We start from the raw sequence: 18,839 nt of genomic DNA on the forward strand, positions 1-18,839 counted from the left end.
ACACTCTTCTTGATCAAGTCAGATACAACTTTTGTCTGTCTCAACAACAGTATTGCCATTATTATGTAATTCAGACTTGTGGTTGATCCCCCCCCCCCCCTCCTGTCTGCTGTTTACCTCTCTGTGTTCCTGAGCAGAGGATACCCAGCCCTCCTCTTCTTGCTCCTGTTGACAGCCAGTACCTCCCCAGGAACTCGAGCACTGCAATTAGCACATCCCTGTATATAACACACACCGCTGTCTCTTGCACTCTGCTGGTGCCATCTAGACTCGGGCTGTGTGTGTGTGTGTGTGTGTGTGTGTGTGTGTGTGTGTGTGTGTGTGTGTGTGTGTGTGTGTGTGTGTGTGTGTGTGTGTCTCTGTGTCTGTGTCTGTGTCTGTGTGTGTGTGTGTGTGTGTGTGTGTGTGTAAGGGTGTGTGTATGTAAGGGTGTGCGTGTGTGTGTGCACGTGCGCCTGTGTGCGCGTCAGTGAGTGCGTGCGTGCTTGCGTGCCTGCGTGTGCATGTACATATGCGTGTTTGTGCACGTGCATGCATGCATGTGTGTACGTATGTGCACCTCCATGAATGTGTGTGTGTGTGCATCTACTTCCCTGTGCCAGCAGGTAAGGCGGGAGTGCTGGCCCTGCGGATCCTGCTGGTGAAGGAGGACTGTGGCTTGAGGGTGAGCCTGTGCCAACGCCTGCAGGACGCGCCAAGTGCGGGTCATCGTGACCCAGCAGAGGAGCCGCTGGAGAGTGCTGCCCCAGCTGCCGCCGCCGCTGCAGCCGAGGGGGGCGAGCAGGGGGGAGGCCATGGGGAGAGTGACCACTGCCTGGTGCTCTTCAGACGGGAGACTGCGAACCAGCTCGCTCCCTGCCCGGGCGACCTCGTCCACGTGCATCCGCCCTGGTGAGAGAAAACACTAGCCACTCTCACCTCACCCCACCTCACCCCACCCCACACATGGCCAGGCGCCACATTACCGTAAATCAGCTTCCCTTATCATTATCTGGCCAGAACAAATGTGTCATCATCGTGGTCTAGAGGTCAGCAGCCAGCAGAGCCGTTTATTGATGACTAGGGTGTGTTTTAATGCCTTTAGAATGCTTTAGACTTTACATACTTTGTAAACAATCTTCATTACCACTGATATCTCTTGCACATCCAGATACAGTATGTAATGATGGACAGACATGTACTTAATTGATTCATGTTCACAAATTATTGCAGTGCAGATGATGTGAAGGGGTGGGGTGTTACATGCATGTGTAACATGCTTACCGTACATGTTTTGTATGTGTATGTTTTTATAAATGGAAGAATGTGTATGTGTGTGCATACTTAAGAAACAGCAGTAGTGGTACTGCAGATGAGATGAGAGAAGGTGTGTTTGTATGTCTGTCAGTGGGAGAGAGAGAGAGAGAGATAAAAACGGCATTAATGGTGTTGGGCAGTGGAGAGATTGTGTGTGTGTGTGTGTGTGTGTGTGTGTGTGTGTGTGTGCGAGAGTATGTGTTTGAGTGTGTGTGTGTGTGTGTGTTTAGCCATGGCGTGAGTGAGTGAATGGAGCAGAGTGGAGCCTGTCTCCAGCTGTTGGGAGTTGGGGCTCGGCCCACGCTGGAGCTAACTGGCAGGCAGGCAGGCAGGCAGGCAGGCAGGGCGGCCGGAAGCCAGGGGGCCTCCTCTCTACTCTCCACTCCCACGTCATCAGTAACTCCAGGGAATGGCTCGCATTCCTCTTCCTGGCAGTGCTTAGCTCATTTCCAGCAAGCCGGGAGAGGGGGGAAAAAGTCCAGCTTTTTTGTTCTCTTCCTTCTTTTTTTCCTTTTCTTCCCTCTCCATTTTTTTCTCCCTCTGTACTGCTTGGAGTTCTAGCTAAGCAGTGGATCACAATGGCCCAGCAGAGCGCCAGGAGAGGGGATTGGAAACACATGCTGCTCAGTGAGTTCCTGGCAGCGCAGTGTCTCCCTTTCACTCTCCCTGTCTTTTCCCACTCTCTCGTTCTCCCTCCCTCTCTCTCCCACTCCCCCAGTGTTTTACCAGGAATAGATTGTGTTGACAGTGAAAGGTCCAACTGATAGAGAAACCTGGCTTTGTGATTTCTAGGTGAAAATTGGCAGTGCACTGCACAGCATAGCACCGGTTTTAGGCCCTCTCTTATTATATTAGCCTTTTGGATTAGTATCCGGTTGTATTTTTATTATTGTTTTAGTATTTTTATATGGTATGCCTAGAGTCAGGGAAGCTGACAAGGGGGGACAAAGGGGTCAGTTGTCCCGGTCCCAGGGAGATGAGGGGCCCATACTTTGGTCCTCATTACATTGAGTGTATTGGGTGGGGGGCCCTTTCAGAGGACTTTGTCCTGGGCCCAGCCAAAGCTGTCAGCGGCCCTGCCTAGAGTGATGGGTTTTGTTTCATTATTGCAGTGTAACATTTGTGTGGTGTGGTTTTGTACATTTTAAGTGCAAAACGTTGAAATGTAAAAGTGTGAAGTAGAGTAGAGTAGAGTATTATTGATCCCGAAGGGAAATTAAGGAAAATAAAAGTGTGATGATATCCATGAGTCGCATCTGTAGTATTTCCAGAGGTATGTAGGTCACCGCAAAATGTTCAGCGTCCAGCCGTCTAGGGTTCAGTGACACTTCCCGTATCTGGTCGTGTGCGCAGTACTTCCCATGTTCTGTGTGCGTTTGTTGCCAGAAGTGGAAAACTCCAGAATTTCAGAATGTCGGGAGTTCCAGTAGTATTCCACTCCTTGTGCACTTCCTGTGTGGTGTGTGTGTGTGTGTGTGTGTGTGTGTGTGTGTGTGTGTGTGTGTGTGTGTGTGTGTGTGTGTGTGTGTGTGTGTGTGTGTGTGTGTGTGTGTGTGTGTGTGTGTGTGTGTGTGTGTGTGGAGGCGCTTCCTTCTCCCTCCCAGCGCCACTGCTGTGTGTAGGCTGGCTCCGCCCACCCACCCACTCAGCCCTGTGGGGGCGGAAGCGACCGGAAATGCCTGTCAGGACTCGCTGTTCTGCACCTTGCGGGACAGTACCTGAGCCACTCCTTACCTGCTTGTGACGTGAGCACTCACCTTACTCACTCACTCACTCATTCATCTGTCTGTTTACCTTTCTTTTCTGTTTGTGTGTGAAGGTGTGTGTCACACTTCCTTGTTGATTGTTCTATTGTCACAGAGAGGCTGTATGCACTGTTTTGGCACACTTCAACTAGAAAAAATGGCTTTGTATTGAGGGGATTATGAGTTACTCATTGTTGATGTTAGACATCCAAGTAAACCTCCTCCTCCCATCTTTTTAAGTCCTAGTAGACTTTGTTTTATAGAGAATCGGACATTCATTTGGCCAAATCTTTCTTCCAATAAAACTGTTGCTTTGCAGTGTTGATTTGGTCATTAGAGTTAAAAACATGTGTTAACTTCACCAAGTGTTTACTGAAGTAATAAAATGTAAAAAATATGTTGATGGGTGTGAACATAACTGGTGTTTCGCTAGTAGTTTCGGTGATGTCTGTCTGTGCTCCCAGTCATGTTTTGGTTTTGACTGAGGACCCCAAATTGCACTTGGGTCACTCATCGCTGAGCCACAGAAGTCGTTTAGTGATGACGCAGGCTTCAGCCCTGCATGACTCCTGCTGGAAGACAGTTGAACGTAGCGCACTGAAACATCATCAACAGCCCACAACCATATGGCGCACATAAACAACAGCAGACTTGCAGAAGTGGAGGGGTGTTTTCGGGTTAAGCCTCAGGTTGAGTTAGTTGGAAGTTTCTTTCACCAGAATCCTTTATGCCACCCACCCACACACCCCATCCCACACACCACCAGCACCCCCCACCCGACCCCACTAACACCACTACCACCACCACTCTCCCATAACACCTCCAGTCCTCTCTGCTGTATGCAAACCAGCAGAGCTTGCTCACATAGGGGTGAACAGCGCCATGCAGAGGTTCAAAGAGTTCGCCCTCTGGGTCTCTGGCTCTGGCTCTCACTCTGCCTCCCTCTCTGGCAAACCTCCAAGACCTGTGCGGGGCCCTGCTCATTTCAACAGTGACGTATACAGTAAATACATTTTCCCAGCTAAATTGCCAGATGAAGCTGTCGGGGCAAGCAGAGACGGGTCGGAGCAGAATCCACTGCTGGCACCCGACCAGCCCATTGCCCTCAGGTGCTCTGAGAGAGAGCCCGTCCTAAAGCAGGACCCAGTAAATACACCCTGCCGCCAGCTCAAATTGTGTAGCAGTTTAACTGCACCTTGTTTAACTTTGATGAACTCAGATTTGCTGATAATGGGGGGAAAAGTTTGCGTAGTTTTTTTTTTTTGTCTGTTCGTAAATGAGCTGTTTAGTTTGTGTGCGGACATTTACATTTCATGCCTGCATAATGTGTGGGGGAAAGTTGAATTAAAAGCTTTGTTTGTTGTTGTTTCCATAGTAAAGTATGTACAACAGCTCGTCGACAGGCTGAGATTGACAGTGAAGGCTTTGAAAGACACTGATTCCGTGTGTCTTTGTGTTCCACTGGGTGTGAAACGAGGTGTGTGTACGTGAGCGATGTGCCTATTTATTGTCAGCTGCGTGGAGGTGGATCACTATCAGCATTATCTGCGATTTGAGCGTGGCGGCGTCTTGACTTGCATATGTTGTTAATCCTAGGGGCTCACATAGAGCTTTGCATGTAAGTGATTAGATCAGCTATTGTTTTTTTCCACTGGTTGACTCAAAAATATTTCAACTGTAGATTGAGGTACTAGTGAGCTGTGAAGCCCAGAGAGGGTTTGTCCATGGTGAAGTTGAGCAGAGTAATGCTTGTGTGGTCTCTACACAAACACAATACTGGGGATGCATACTCCAGAGAGATGTACACAGGCTAATGGAGAAATTGCTACAACATGAATCAATTAAGGCAAAACATTGGAGACTAAATGTGCATTAATCATATAGATGTTGTTTTTCTTTAAATGTACAAAGACAAGTTTTATAAATATACGAAAGTGTAATTTTCCATGACTGCCAACTAGTTGAAATGAATTAGTTTTTCTTGCTGTGCCGGGATTATAGCTGAGTGTTGCAAGGGGTGCAGTTACTGTAACAGCTCTGAAAGTTGCACCCCAGGGAAGTCATGACAGTAAAAAAAAAAAAGATCATCTTGGCAGTAATGCACTGTCGCATAAGAAGGAGCAATGGATCACAAATTCAAATAAAAATACTTTTCTATCATATCTGTTCAATCTATTGCGTAATTTTTTACATACCCCATTCATTCATCCAGGTCATTTTAGTCAAATGAGTTTAGTTGCAGGCAACTGGAGTGCAAAAATAAGTTGCGCACATTTTTTGAAAGGCGAGCCTCTTGTAACAACTGATGTGAATTGAACACTGCATTTGATAAAAAGAACGCCATGTCAAAGGTGAAACATGGTGTTGAGAGTTTCATGGTTTGGGGCTGTTTTGCTACCTCAGGACATGAACGACTAGCTATGATTGGAGTAAGCATAAATTCTGCTCTCTACAAACAAATCCTGAAGGATAATGCCCAGCGATTGGTTTTGCAACCATTCATTTGTGTTCATGCATGGAAACTCTTCTCAATTATGCAAAGAGGAGTTGGCAAAACGTCATACACAGCTATGTGAAAGGCTGTTTGCCAATTCTTGTGAACACTTGACTAAAAATGTTGCTGCTGGGTGTAGTACAAGTTATTAGTTAATTTCTTTTTCACATTAGGTCTTGTAGGTTCAGATAGCGATTTTTCAGTAATAAATGGAATCGTCAATTAAAACATGTTTTTGTGTTGACTTTGGTGTTATCTCTATCTACCATTTCAATTTTCCTTGATCTGAAATGATTCAGAGTGACAAAGATGCAATAAAAGCCAAGAAATAAGTAAAGGGGCAAATACTTTTGCACAGCACTGTACAACTCGATGTTGCACATACAACATAGTAATGTCAGAGAGAGTAGAGAGAGAGAGGTTCCATTGGCCCATTGTTTCCTGGTTCTATTATGGCCCCCCTTAGGCAAACCTAGGCAGACCTAAGGACTGTTCTATTCATTGTAGGAGCATTATGACACGCCCCTTTAGGCAGACCGGAACCTGGTCACGTTAGGTGTCCATAGAAACCTATTATGTTGGCATATCTCTATAGAATATCTCTGGTAATGTATCACTCCTCTTTCAGGCTGTTTGAGTTTGGTGGAGGTGGTGGGGAGAGAACAATGACACAACTTTTAACTATGCTTGCCACAGGGCAATATTATGCAAATCCCATTTTCATATCACACTGAATAGAAGATCTACACCTTACAAACCAACACACCACTTTACCTGTATTTTACTAGGTGAATCATGCATGCTGCAACAGACACCAGATGGAAATTAGCATTTGTGCTATAATCTGGCACATTTACATATATGTTTTGTATGTATATGTTCATTAATGTGCAATGTCCTGAAAAATAAATAAATAAAATGGCACTCGTGGCAATCACTATTTTTTTCTGATTCACTTCACTTTTTGTTATGGCCTTTTCTTTTTTCCTTGTTGTTTCGTGTATTTCCCTTCATTGGCTGTTGAAGGCAGTGTGGGTACAGTGACACTTTCACGTACCCGCATGCACAAGAGACATGTGTCGCATTACTCAGGGGTACTGACACCTTGAACTCGTAGTCCTCAAACCCTTCTCACCCCCTCTTCCACTCCATCAGGCAAACCCTGGTCATCGAAGGCGAGAGCCGGCCTGTCATTCTCAACGCCCATTTCAGCCAGAGGGTCGTGACCCCAGGAAGGCAGGGGTCCTCGTCCTTGGCGCCCGGCCCGCCGTGGCCCTCCTCCCTGGTCCAGCGGTGTCTCCCCCACCCTCTGGGCCGCAGCTGGGGCCAGTGGCTGGAGGAGCAGCGTGCACCCCCTCCAGCGGAGAGAGGCAGCGACAGCAGCAGACAGGTGTGTTGTAGGCCTGGCACCGCTTGCGGTGCACCGCTCTGTGCTCTGTGATTTCAGTAAACACTCGCGGCCCTACCCAGAAGGATCTGTCTCCACACGAGACCTGCGCTGCAAGGGCTGAGCTTAGCCAGGTGCTGTTTAGAAAACTTTCCCAGGTGATGTGGCTCAGCCAAAAAAGCGCTTAGCACATGGTAGTTAGCATTAGCAAAAGGATTGTGTGCGCGTGCGTGCGTGTGTGCGTGCGTGCGTGCGTGCGTGCGTGCGTGCGTGTGTTCGTCTGCACGACCCTCATACAAGTACAGCAAGACAATCTTGTGTACACATGCACAAATAATAAAAGCATTAGAGAAGATACAATGCAGAATCCATGGATGTTGACAGTAAACATGGCCAATATGCTTAATATAATAGTGTATTTTTTTTTCTTTAAAAAAACAAAACAAATCATGCATGTGTTTGCCATTTCTTTCCTCCACAGGCAGGTGTGTGTGAGCGGGTGCAGCCCCAGGCCTCAGGTGTGTGTGACTCCCTGCTGGAGGCGGTGGAGAGGTTGGGGTCCGGGGGCTACTTGGGGCTGCGTCTGGAGGTGGTGATCCAGCGTGTCTACTGCATCTCCATTCCGCAGCCCTCTCCCGAGCGGTTGCCAAGCCTGCGCAGGTCCCCATATCAACGCTCCCCACGCAGCAGCACCACCAGCTCCAGCGCCAACAGCGCTGGCAGGTATTGACACAACTTTACGTTCTTTCTTTTTTTTGTCTTTGCATTACTTTTATGTTGGTCTTTGTTGTGAAGCCAATAACTTAACAATAGTACGTACAGGTTTCAGGCGTGATGGATCATGCCAGTGTTTTAATAGTCACTCTCATGAAATGTGCACAGAAGTTTTACTCTTTATGGCCTTGGGTTTTATGTGGCAAGCAAATCTTATCACTGATTAGACAATAGTAAGATTTATGAATATCAAATTATATTCTGATGTGTGTTGTTGACCACAAAATTGTATAAACCTTGCCACTAGCAAGAGCTATTACACGTAGTGAAACTGAAAATGTATTTTTAAAGCAGGACTCGAATGAGAGTGGGAGTAGTGCTGGTTAGAGTAGGGAGGTGCTGAAAGTTCATTGCCAGGCCACTGATAAGCTGACCGAAGTCGTTCAGTGGCCAACACACTGACATTTCAGGCCAATATTTGTACTATACTACTGGATGGACTCTCAGATGGCTTGCAATAGGAGTTCAAAAATGCACAAATAACATAAGGATTGCAAAGCAGATTTGTTGCATGACGGCAAACTTCAAGTACACACATAACAACTTTTGTCACTGAAATGCCGTTTCTGATGCACAACGACTAAACAATTAAATCCCCAATGATGAGCATGTATCAAGGTAAGGTAATCAGCACTGTGCTGTGAAAATCCTGTTGCCCTAGTTGTCTGTGCAGTGCCGAATCTAATCTATCTCCCAGTGGGGTTCAGCATGTCTTGAGAGCCTGTGTACACGATGCTGCCAGAGATATTCTATAGAGATATGCCAACATAATAGGTTTCTATGGGCACCTAACGTGACCAGGTTCCGGTCTGCCTAAAGGGGCGTGTCATAATGCTCCTACAATGAATAGAACAGTCCTTAGGTCTGCCTAGGTCTGCCTAAGGGGGGCCATAATAGAACCAGGAAACAATGGGCCAATGGAACCTCTCTCTCTCTACTCTCTCTGATGCTGCTGCAGCCAGCTCTTCCAGGGTGTTCAAGGCCCATCAGCAGTGGCCGTGTTGCTGGCCTGCTGTGCTTCGTTCGTTTGCTCAAGGCTCACGCAACTGGCGCTGGAGCAGGCTGTGAGTCAGCGCAGGCACACCTCCAGCTGGGAGGACATTGTCCTCTCTGGGGCGGAGAAGGGAGGGAGGGAGGGAGAGAGAGAGAGAGAGAGAGAGAGAGAGAGAGAGAGAGAGAGAGAGTGTGTGAGAGAGGAAGAGAGAATGTGTGCTGCTCTAGATTCTGTCAATTACCAACCAACTATTAAACCCCTCCCGGGACACAGCGTGCTCTTTGGCTCATAGACACATATGGCACAGCTCGACAAACATGGCTAATGAAATACAGCGCTGTTAGTGATCCACGAATATACTCTCACTCAGCCCCATGGACACAGGGAGAGGTCGGGAAAGGAGAGAAGGAGAGGAGAGGAGTCGGGCAGTGAAGAGAGAGAGCACAAAAGTCATAAAAGCGGTGATTGGTGTTTATTCTGATGCCATCAACCGAACGAATTCCAATAAAATGTTCAAGGAACCTTTTGTTATCCTGGTGAGCCATAAACATGTAGTCCTGTGATCTTCACATCTTTTCTCAGAGTTTATTGATAGGGAAGAAACCCAGGTCAAATAGGATGTGGATTGATCTTTGACCTGCCTATGGTCGAACCTTACAGATGAGAGGCAGTCATGGGTAAGTGGTTAGGGCGTCAGACTTGTATCCCAAAGGTTGCCGGTTCGACTCTCGACCCCTTAGGTTGGTGGGGGAAGGAATTAACCAGTGCTCTCCCCCATCCTCCTCCATGACTGAGGTATCGTGAGCATGGTACCGTCCCACCGCACTGCTCCCTTGGGGCGCCATTGGGGGCTGCCCCCTTGCACGGGTGAGGCATAAATGCAATTTTGTTTTGTGCATTGTACACTTGAATGCTGTGGAAGGCTGTGTCACAATGACAATGGGAGTTGGAGGAGTTAAAAAAAGGAGTCTGTGGCAGTGTTGCCAGATGTGTCTGACCAAATCCCGCCCAAAAGGTTCTCAAAAACCGCCAAAATGCGCTAAATTCCGCCCAAATTCAACAAATTACATTGACTTCTATGGGCCCAAAACGGCTTAAAAAAACGCCAAATGGCCATTTTTTCCCGTTTTTGCCCGCCGACGCTCATCCCAAGTAGCCCAATTGGGCGGGCACCCGCCCAATCTGGCAACACTGGTCTGTGATGGCTAAAATAGATAGACCTGCTCTGCTGCCCGCCACTGCCCAGTGGAGTACCAGCCCACCCCTGTTGGAAAAGAGGGAGTTGGAGCGGAGTTGTTGTTTTGTTCCTCACATGAGTAATAACACCACAGAGGTGTTTGTTGTCAGGGGACGACGTGTGCGAGGCTGGGACTGGTGCATGGACACACACGCACACACACACACGTGTGCACTTACCGTACTCACACACACACACACACACACACACACACACACACACACACACACACACACACACACACACACACAGATACACACACCCTCTTACACACACACACCACACATACTCATAAGGGTACACGTGGTGGGGTGCTATGGAAAAAGTCTGTTCCAGAGTCACTTGACTAGTAACCGGACACCAGCCAAAGCAGAGCGGGCCCTACCGCGTGGCCTTGTAAACAGAGGCCCCACTGACAAGGTCCCCCCCAGACCTGCACACCCTCCCTCAGTGCAGCCCTCCTCCACCAGAGGAGGCAGAGGACGCATGGCCGGGTCAGGGACCTGGGGAAGGGAAGGGAGCGGGCCGGCAAGGCTACACAAAACATAGCAGAGTGGCAGGCAGCAACACCAACGTGACGTCACAGCAGTGGTCCTTCCGTAACCCGCATTGCCACTCTGCTCAGGTGCAAGGTGGTGGTGCTCCTGAAGCAAATGGCATCCCCCCTAGTATATTACTAGTGTGCAAAATAATTGCAGTGATCCCACTGGGCAAATCCCAGTGTGTTTAAAATGCAAGTAAAGCTCAGAATCAGGACCATTAATGTTACTTTGCAAGCTGCTCTATGTTGGCAATGCGTATGTCTGCAAAAACCTAGGAAAAAAAGTTCAAACAAGACCAGTTTCAGTTTACATGAACAATTTCATACTCTATCTTCAAGGATTTTTGAGTTTGTGACTGCATTTTGATATCCATAATTGTCTGTGAATTAGTCTTTTAAGCCCTAATAGCTGAATACTATATCAAACAATACTCTAGGTCATGCTTTTATTCTAAGCTGAACTTGGCTGGTTTGTGGTGCAACAAATCCACCACCAAGCTAGCAGTTTTCAGCTATATTCCTGTTTTCTTGTTTGTTTTCAATCTGTTTTTGACATTGTGTTGTACAGTGCTATGTTGCTACATGATGCCAAATGCATTTTCATTGACTGCAGGTTCACAACATTTGCTGTGCTTCTTCTCAGCCTTCGCTTTATCTATCAGGCACGCATAATACTCATTATGGATTCAATATGACCCCATCAAGAGCGTATCATGTTATGACACGGAACAGTACACACATCCGGGTTAGAATTTTTTGCCTGTCATTCAAACAAAGTCGCCAGCAGCGTGGCACATCATGCTGAATCATGTATGGTATACTGGGTATTATAGACTCACTGGAGATGTGAAGAGATTGCACCCTTTGTGGTGTCAAGTTTTGACTTTACACACTTAGTCATTTATCAGCAGAAGGTTTTAGCCTGTACAGAAATCGGCACAATTCGTAGAACATTGTGGTTCCACTTTCTATTTCACAGTGTTGATCCTATTCCATCTGGTGACTTGTTATTAATAGGTTCCATTAATCCATTAATAGGTTAAAGTTGTTTTGTACATTTGTTAATTACAAACAAAGTTGCATTAAGTGATTGAAATGTGAGTCAATTTCCAAATATTGTATGTTCAAACAGCGCTTGTAGTGAAGGAGTCATCCACTCTTGGTTCTAAAAAGTAAGAGATGAAAAACTCTGAATACATTAGGCTCTTCCACTGCTACTGTGACAATATAAAGATACTGATCAAATAAAGAGGTGATGACGGTCCAGCATCATGGTCCAATTATGCACAGTTTGACATAATTGGCTTAACTGTAATTGACCAAATATTAACTTACGGGAGTTTGAATGGAACAGAAAAGAACATCTGTATATACTTTCTTCAGAATACTACTCAGCTGTGCTTTTCAACAACTCACACAGACAAAACATGATGCGGCCGGCCGTCAAAGCCTTGATAATTTTATTTTAGCATCCCCTGCAGTTTGCCTCATGCATCCTGACGTCATTTTCAAAATGACAGCCTATTAATTTGACTGAATGCCTAAGAGGGACAGATGCTTTCCACACCAACAAACCACCTCCAGACAAGACAACAGGACAATCTGCCAAGTTTACATCTTCTGAAGACTTGATCCTACTTTTGGAGCAAATGAATGCAATGCTGACTTCTTGTAGATAAATAAAGGATAGCAGCGGATGCGAAACTGTCCAACAGCCGTAAACATAAGCATTTTCAAATGGACATCTTTTCTAAACTTTCTATGTAGTAATCCTGCAAAGTGAGTCTTACTCACTGTGTTTCTGACAGTGAGAAACCATAACTGAAATCACCAAGGACTTCACTTGTTCTCAAGCTTTTTGTAAACTTTAACTACTTATGTGGAATTGTGATTTTTCTTTTTTTTGAATTCAACATCCTCACTTCCAGTAAGAGCGCAAACTGAATAAACAAGCTGAAAAAGAAGTGAGTGCTGGGCCCGAGGAGGGGCTCCCTGGATGTTTTCATGCTGAAGTGGGAACACAATGTGCTTGGGAGATCTGGTTACATCCCTGTTTATCGGCAGCTCCTCCGCTATTGGTTGACAGTGCAGCGGAAGGAAGCCCGCCTCCTTCAGACCTGCCAATGAGACACCTCTGAAGGACTTTCTGTGCGTGGGGCGCTTTACTCTCAGTGGGGCCATGTGTGTGTGAGTGTGTAATGTGTCCAAGAGTGTGTGTGCGTGTGCGTGTGTGTGTGTGTGTGAGTGTGTGTGTGTGTGTGCGTGTGTTCGGGTGTGCGTGTGTGTGTGTGTGCGTGTGCGTGTGTGTGTGTGTGTGAGTGTGTGAGAAAGGGAGAGAGTGAATGTGACTGCGACTGTGCGAGTCTGTTTGGACAAGCTCAATGGATCTGCACTTCCAGGAAGAGCTCCCTAACTGCTAAGAATTCCTGCCGCGGCTCACAATAACAAATTCCAAAAATCAGCCAGTGACCAGCGCTGGCCAATGACAAGAGGTCTTCAGAGTGAAGATGCTTTCTGGATTGAGGAAGTGAAGTGATGTCGGGTCGAAGGCAGGGGGTGGCGTGGGTGGATAGGCAGGCAGGCAGGCAGAAACTTTGGGGATAGAGAGAGAGAGAGACAGACAGAGAGAGAGAGAGAAAGAGGAGGTTGTTTATATGGAATTGGGGTTGTACACACACTCAGGCTCCTCACTTTCTTCGTAGCCCTGTATCACTTGTCTGGCTGGTTTGCCCTCAAGTATCCACAAGCCCTCACAAGCCTCTCCTGTCACAGATAGGCAGCGCTCTTGTTTTCATTTCTTAATTGGTTGGCCCATGCGGTTTGCAGTGTACCAAGTAATGTACCAAGTGTCATTAGAATTTACGGTATGGCATCGCTGCACAGGCATGACCCAGAATGTCATCAGCCCAGACTTGAGCGTTTCATTCCTGTTTCCAGATTTAATTCACTCCCCCTCTGTTCTCCCCCTTCGCTGCCTGACAGACCGCTTTCCACCTGACTCGATGGATGATTTGCCGTTTGCAAAAAAAATATACCTCAAAGCACGCAGCTCTCCTTGCCCACACCAGTACACAAGTGAGGTGTCTGTGTAACAGGAGATATATGTTAACGCTCCTATATTTAGGCACATGGTAAACAATTTAATATTAGCCTGTCTCATATGTGGGTGCGATGTGTTTTACGAGGAAATAATTGTCTCCAGCCCTGGATGGGCTTCTACTGACACAGACACATAATAATTTGACCTGAGGTGCCCCATGTGGGAGTGAATGACCTGAGCTTGCACTGTATCGACGCTACAGCTGCAATGCACTGGTAGTGTATAGTGATCATATGGGTCTTCTTTGTATGGTATCAATGACAGTATCTTTGTATCAGTGTTTTTATTGCACTCATCTCTGATAGGAAGCCATGGGTAATGTTATCAGGTGTGCGCGCGTGTGTGTGTGTGTGTGCGCGCGTGTGTGTACATGTGTGTGTGTGTGCGTGCGTGTGTGTCTATGCGTGGTGCAAACGGAAAGACTACAAGTGCCATTTGCGTAGCCTAATAATGCGCCTGCCAGTGTAAAGCTGTTATAGTCTTTAGACTTACATGGTACTATTCAAGGTATTATGGCATAATGCGTTACCAGTACTATGACATTACATCAAACCTTTGCTGTAGTAGGGGTGGGTATTGGCAAAGGGTTCACGATTCGATGCGCATCACGATACACATGCCACGATGCGATTCTATCATGATGCATTGCGATTCATGTACTACTGTGATGCATTGCGATATTTACTTCAGTAAATGTGTAAAATACAGCTTATTTGTCAGTTGCTGTGTAGCTTTCTTAAGTCAGTTCATTCTATTTAAGCATTCTATCATCTGGGAGAGAGCTTACATCACAACAGAAATATTACCTATTCTCTACTGAACAAAATAACCCGTGGCAAATCGAATTTTATTGTTATCAAATAATCAATTGTCATGAATCCATGCAGTATATTGAGAAAATAAGTATCACGATACCTTGTCATGAATCGATGCATTGTATCGTGAGAGTAAGTATCGCGATGCATCGATATGACGATTATTTTGCACACCCCTATGCTGTAGCCAGAATGTCAAAAGTGTTGAGTGTTACTAAAGGTTCAGTGTAATGACATAGTACTGGTAACACATTGTGCCATAATACCTCGAGGCAATTTTTTAATGCTTTAGAACTTCCCAATGCAATGTCTCCTCCAGTATAGTCTCTTCATCTGTTATACATGGTGTTTGACATGTCCTCACTGTTATTAGACAAGTGTTCTCCTGCCTTTTTGTTTATTTGCAGTAATTAGTGTTCTGCTTTGGGACTTATTAGCACAATCATTTCAAGTAAATATTTTCTTAAATACAGAAATTGATTTTTACATTTCACCCAGTATTGATATGTGATCATGTTCTATCAAATTAAAATACCATATTCCCACAAATTAGTACATATAGCCCATCTAGTGATGTTTTATTACATGTCTCGTATGAACAGTAGGGGAGGAGGACCACAACAGCCAGTTACCAGTTGTTTAAAACATAGATACAGTAGCTTTACAAGAAATAGAGCCATAATCCTTCCCAGTGATGAGATTAGAAGACTTTCTGCTTGCATTTATCATAATGTTGTAACCCCTTAGCACAGAGCTTATGTTATAACCTTACTGTCAGCAAAGTTGTAATGGCTATGTCTTACTGTTTCTTAATGCTCTCAGTAATGTCGTTGCAATGTTGTTATGATGTAGTTGAGTACTTTCAGCAAATAGTGAATAGGCCCGCCGGTGGCCCCATCTGCACTAAGAGGCTACGAAAAGGTGATTATTGATAAAGAACCCTGACAAACTCTATCAAGAGTTCAATAAATTTGAATATAACAAGGGCCTGAAAGAGCAATAAAAAAACCTCATCCTCGAGCATTAAAACCAGAGATTCTTTAAGTATAGAGATATGCCAACATAATAGGTTTCTATGGGCACCTAAGCGACCAGGTTCCGGTCTGCCTAAAGGGGCGTGTCATAATGCTCCTACAATGAATAGAACAGTCCTTAGGTCTGCCTAGGTCTGCCTAAGGGGGGCCATAATAGAACCAGGAAACAATGGGCCAATGGAACCTCTCTCTCTCTACTCTCTCTGTTAAAACTGTATTGCTCTGTTTCTTTCGCTGTGTTCCCTCTTTAGGCCTCTGGCAAAAAAAGAGGATAAGAAAACAAGCTAGGTGGGTTAAAAAAAAAAGCAGCAGTCAGTCCCTTGAACTGTTTACTCTGGGCTGTGAACCGCAGTGTTTACTCTCTATCTTGCTTGAGCACAGGTGCCATGTCTGGACTTGAAAGCCTTCAGCATGCTCCGTTTCTCGGTTCGCCTCAAGCGCGCAGTGCAGGCAGGAACAGTGCCTGCACTAGAGACAGATGTAGAGAGTTACTTGTGCACAATCCCCGGTGCTGAACAAAAAGATTACGTATTTTTTGAAAAAAGGTTCGCACACTTCTTTGGATTTTTCTTCTTGAAGTTATTTTTTCATCTTTTTATTTATTCATCCATTGGCAATGACGTGAATCTGAGGAAGACCGAGAGGTCGAAACGTCATTGCCAATGGATGAATAAATAAAAAGATGAAAAAATAACTTCAAGAAGAAAAATCCAAAGAAGTGTGCGAACCTTTTTTCAAAAAATGCACTAGAGACAGAGCCTCGGCTCTCACTTGGCTCCCAGCCGCCACTGCTGCCGCTGCCACCCACACCACCACCACCACCTCAACTGTAGCCAAATCTGTCACGGCCTCGCTTTTCAGCAGCAAGAAAAGCAAGCAGAGGACATGTCGAGTGTAATAATGATGGACAGGCCGTCTCTTGTCACGTTGTTCGTCGCTGATTGGCTTTGAAGTACTCTCTTCACACAAGCAGCAGCACCTCACCCCCACCCCCTCCTTCTCCTCTTCTCCTTCTTTGCGGTATCATTCACCCTCAAAAGTTTAACACATTTTGAGGTTGAGATCTGACAATTGCAAATTGGTGGCTATCAAATGTTGGACAGCCACTGAATGTCGCTCCTGATTGTAATGTAATCAGTGGAGTGGAGATTGATTGCCACTCATGGACAGAAGGATATATTAAAACTGTGCTGCGCTAACCATGATTTAATTGTTGGCATAATAACATTGTTTTAATACTTGAAAATGTTAAGAGAACTATTCATCATTGTGATGAAGTCTCTTCTTGGAAACTGTGGTGCACTTTGGAACGAGTTGATGTACTTTCCTGGGTGTGTCGTTCTTGACTCAGTGAGATTTATCTCTCTTGATAGGAGAGATTTTCTGAAGTGCTGCAGCTTGAAACCCCAAAGCATTTGGTTGGAAATGGTTGCTATCTCTGCGAGTGAGTGGTACTACTGTGGCCTACTCTTTCTTGAGTCTGCACTACTCCTTCCTAGGGGCATAAATAATAATCGAAATGTATCGATGTATTGCGATATAATCTGATGTTTGAATCAAAGCGCATCATAATCGAATCGGAAAAGTAATTGGAAAAAAGTTGAATCGAATCGTATTGTATCGTATCGTGGGGCATTCTTAAAGGGACACTGTGTGAGATTTTCAGTTGTTTATTTCCAGAATTCATGCTGCCCATTCACTAATGTTACCTTTTTCATGAATACTTACCACCAGCATCAATTTCTAAGTATTCATTATGACTGGAAAAATCGCACTTTTCATACATGAAAAGGGGGATCTTCTCCATGGTCCGCCATTTTGAATTTCCAAAAATAGCCATTTTTAGCTGCAAAAATGACTGTACTTGGACCATACTAGAAAATATTTGTTTATTACTTAGTAAACTTTCATGTAAAGATCAAATTTGGCAGCCCAGTTTCAATGAGCAGCATAGTTGCAGTACCTTTTTTGACCATTTCCTGCACAGTGTCCCTTTAAGTATCAAAATAATCGTATCGTTTTGCATCGAGTAATAAGACATCGATATTGAATATTATCGTCATGGAGGCTGTGATTTACACCCCTACTCCTTCCCTCGACCTGTGGCATCCTGCCGGTCAGGTGTTGTGACGCTGACACTGAGCAGAGCAGTGCGGTGTAGTGTACTGTAGACCTGCTTCAGTGCCGGAGGGCTAATTCTCGTGTAATGATGGACAAGGTCTTCTGAAGGTGCCGGCCGGGGGACGAGACGAAAGAGCGGGTTTGGTTCTTAAAGAAGCCGTCTTGCGAGGCTCTCCTCCACCCTCCGCCTACCCTCCTGTCTTGCCTGACATTTCTGTTTCCAAGGTTCAGGGTTTGGAATGCGGCTCACTAGGCCAAGGGTTACCCGCTCCGCTCCCCTCCTCCGAGGCAGCCTGTTTGCAGCTCTCAAGGCATCTCCAGGCTCCGCTTGCTCCACTCAGGGAGGCCCACCGCCCCAGCCCACCGCCCCAGCCCACCGCCCCAGCCCACCGCCCCAGCCCACCGCCCGGCCCCTGCTCCTACTACGCCCCACGCTCATGCCTGCTGGGGCACGGCCGGCCGGAGTATGTCCTCGAGATAATATTTCAATCAGTCACTAATTAAGCTCTGAAGGAGGGGAGAAAACAAACACACTCACATTTTTGCTGGTCAGAGGACACAGGCGAGGCGAGGCGAGACAAGCCGAGGCAGGGGGCATAGTTGTTGCCTCCAATTGGGACCCGTGTCTCTTTAGAGTCTTATCTCGGAATCCACTGGGAAACTGCACTGGTTGAGGTTTTTAGACCTAGATGTTGCGCTGTTGAGATTACAGCAGGGGTGGGGAAGCTATGTCTTAAGGGCCGTTTGCGGCCCTTGGGGCCATTTTATCCTGCCCCCAATATAATTTCAATGTTATGCATCTTCGCATGAAATATGACATATTTTGTAAAGGAATCTTAGAAATTACTTTCAGATTACAATAAGGTTATATTTAGGGGACCTTGTGAAGATGGGGTCTGTTTTCAAGGTGACTCCCTTCAATATAGGCCTAAAGTGCAGGGGGAAATCTTGGTTTGCGTTCATAGTACGGCCCTCGGAGGATTTTTACGGCCCTTGGAGGAAATTGAAATGGGCCCTCGAATGAAAAAGGTTCCCCACCCCTGCACTACCGGAATGTGCTGCTTTCCCTTCCCTACTCAATTACTCCACTCACAAAGCAGGGGCCTTGCTGGGGGTTCATATGCTATAGTTTTATGAGTTCAGACAAATATCAAACAATGAGAATGCTCTTTTCATTTGTATGCAGTATGTGTGGGCTCCGGAGCAATGACTGTGCGATAAAAGGCTGGTAGAGCCAAAAACATGTTTTTGAATTAGACCCAACATAATCCTTTCCTCAAGTTTGTATATCTGTTGACTCT

At 45.9% G+C, this 18,839-nt stretch overlaps 1 protein-coding gene across 3 annotated transcripts in view; it reads left to right on the top strand.

Annotated features, from left to right (window-relative positions):
- The window catches only part of spidr (scaffold protein involved in DNA repair), a 56,278-nt gene that overhangs the window by 19,724 nt on the left and 17,715 nt on the right, over positions 1-18,839 (top strand). For 2 of the 3 annotated variants that reach the window (XM_063219707.1, XM_063219709.1), the window contains exons 8-10: positions 603-891; positions 6,691-6,925; positions 7,404-7,645. In XM_063219707.1, coding sequence (XP_063075777.1) covers positions 603-891; positions 6,691-6,925; positions 7,404-7,645 — 766 coding nt within the window. The remainder of the gene's footprint in view (positions 1-602; positions 892-6,690; positions 6,926-7,403; positions 7,646-18,839) is intronic. The other variant, XM_063219708.1, reaches the window with a different exon arrangement.

The sequence above is a fragment of the Engraulis encrasicolus genome, chromosome 16 (assembly GCF_034702125.1).
Source record: "Engraulis encrasicolus isolate BLACKSEA-1 chromosome 16, IST_EnEncr_1.0, whole genome shotgun sequence".
Lineage (NCBI taxonomy): Eukaryota > Metazoa > Chordata > Actinopteri > Clupeiformes > Engraulidae > Engraulis > Engraulis encrasicolus.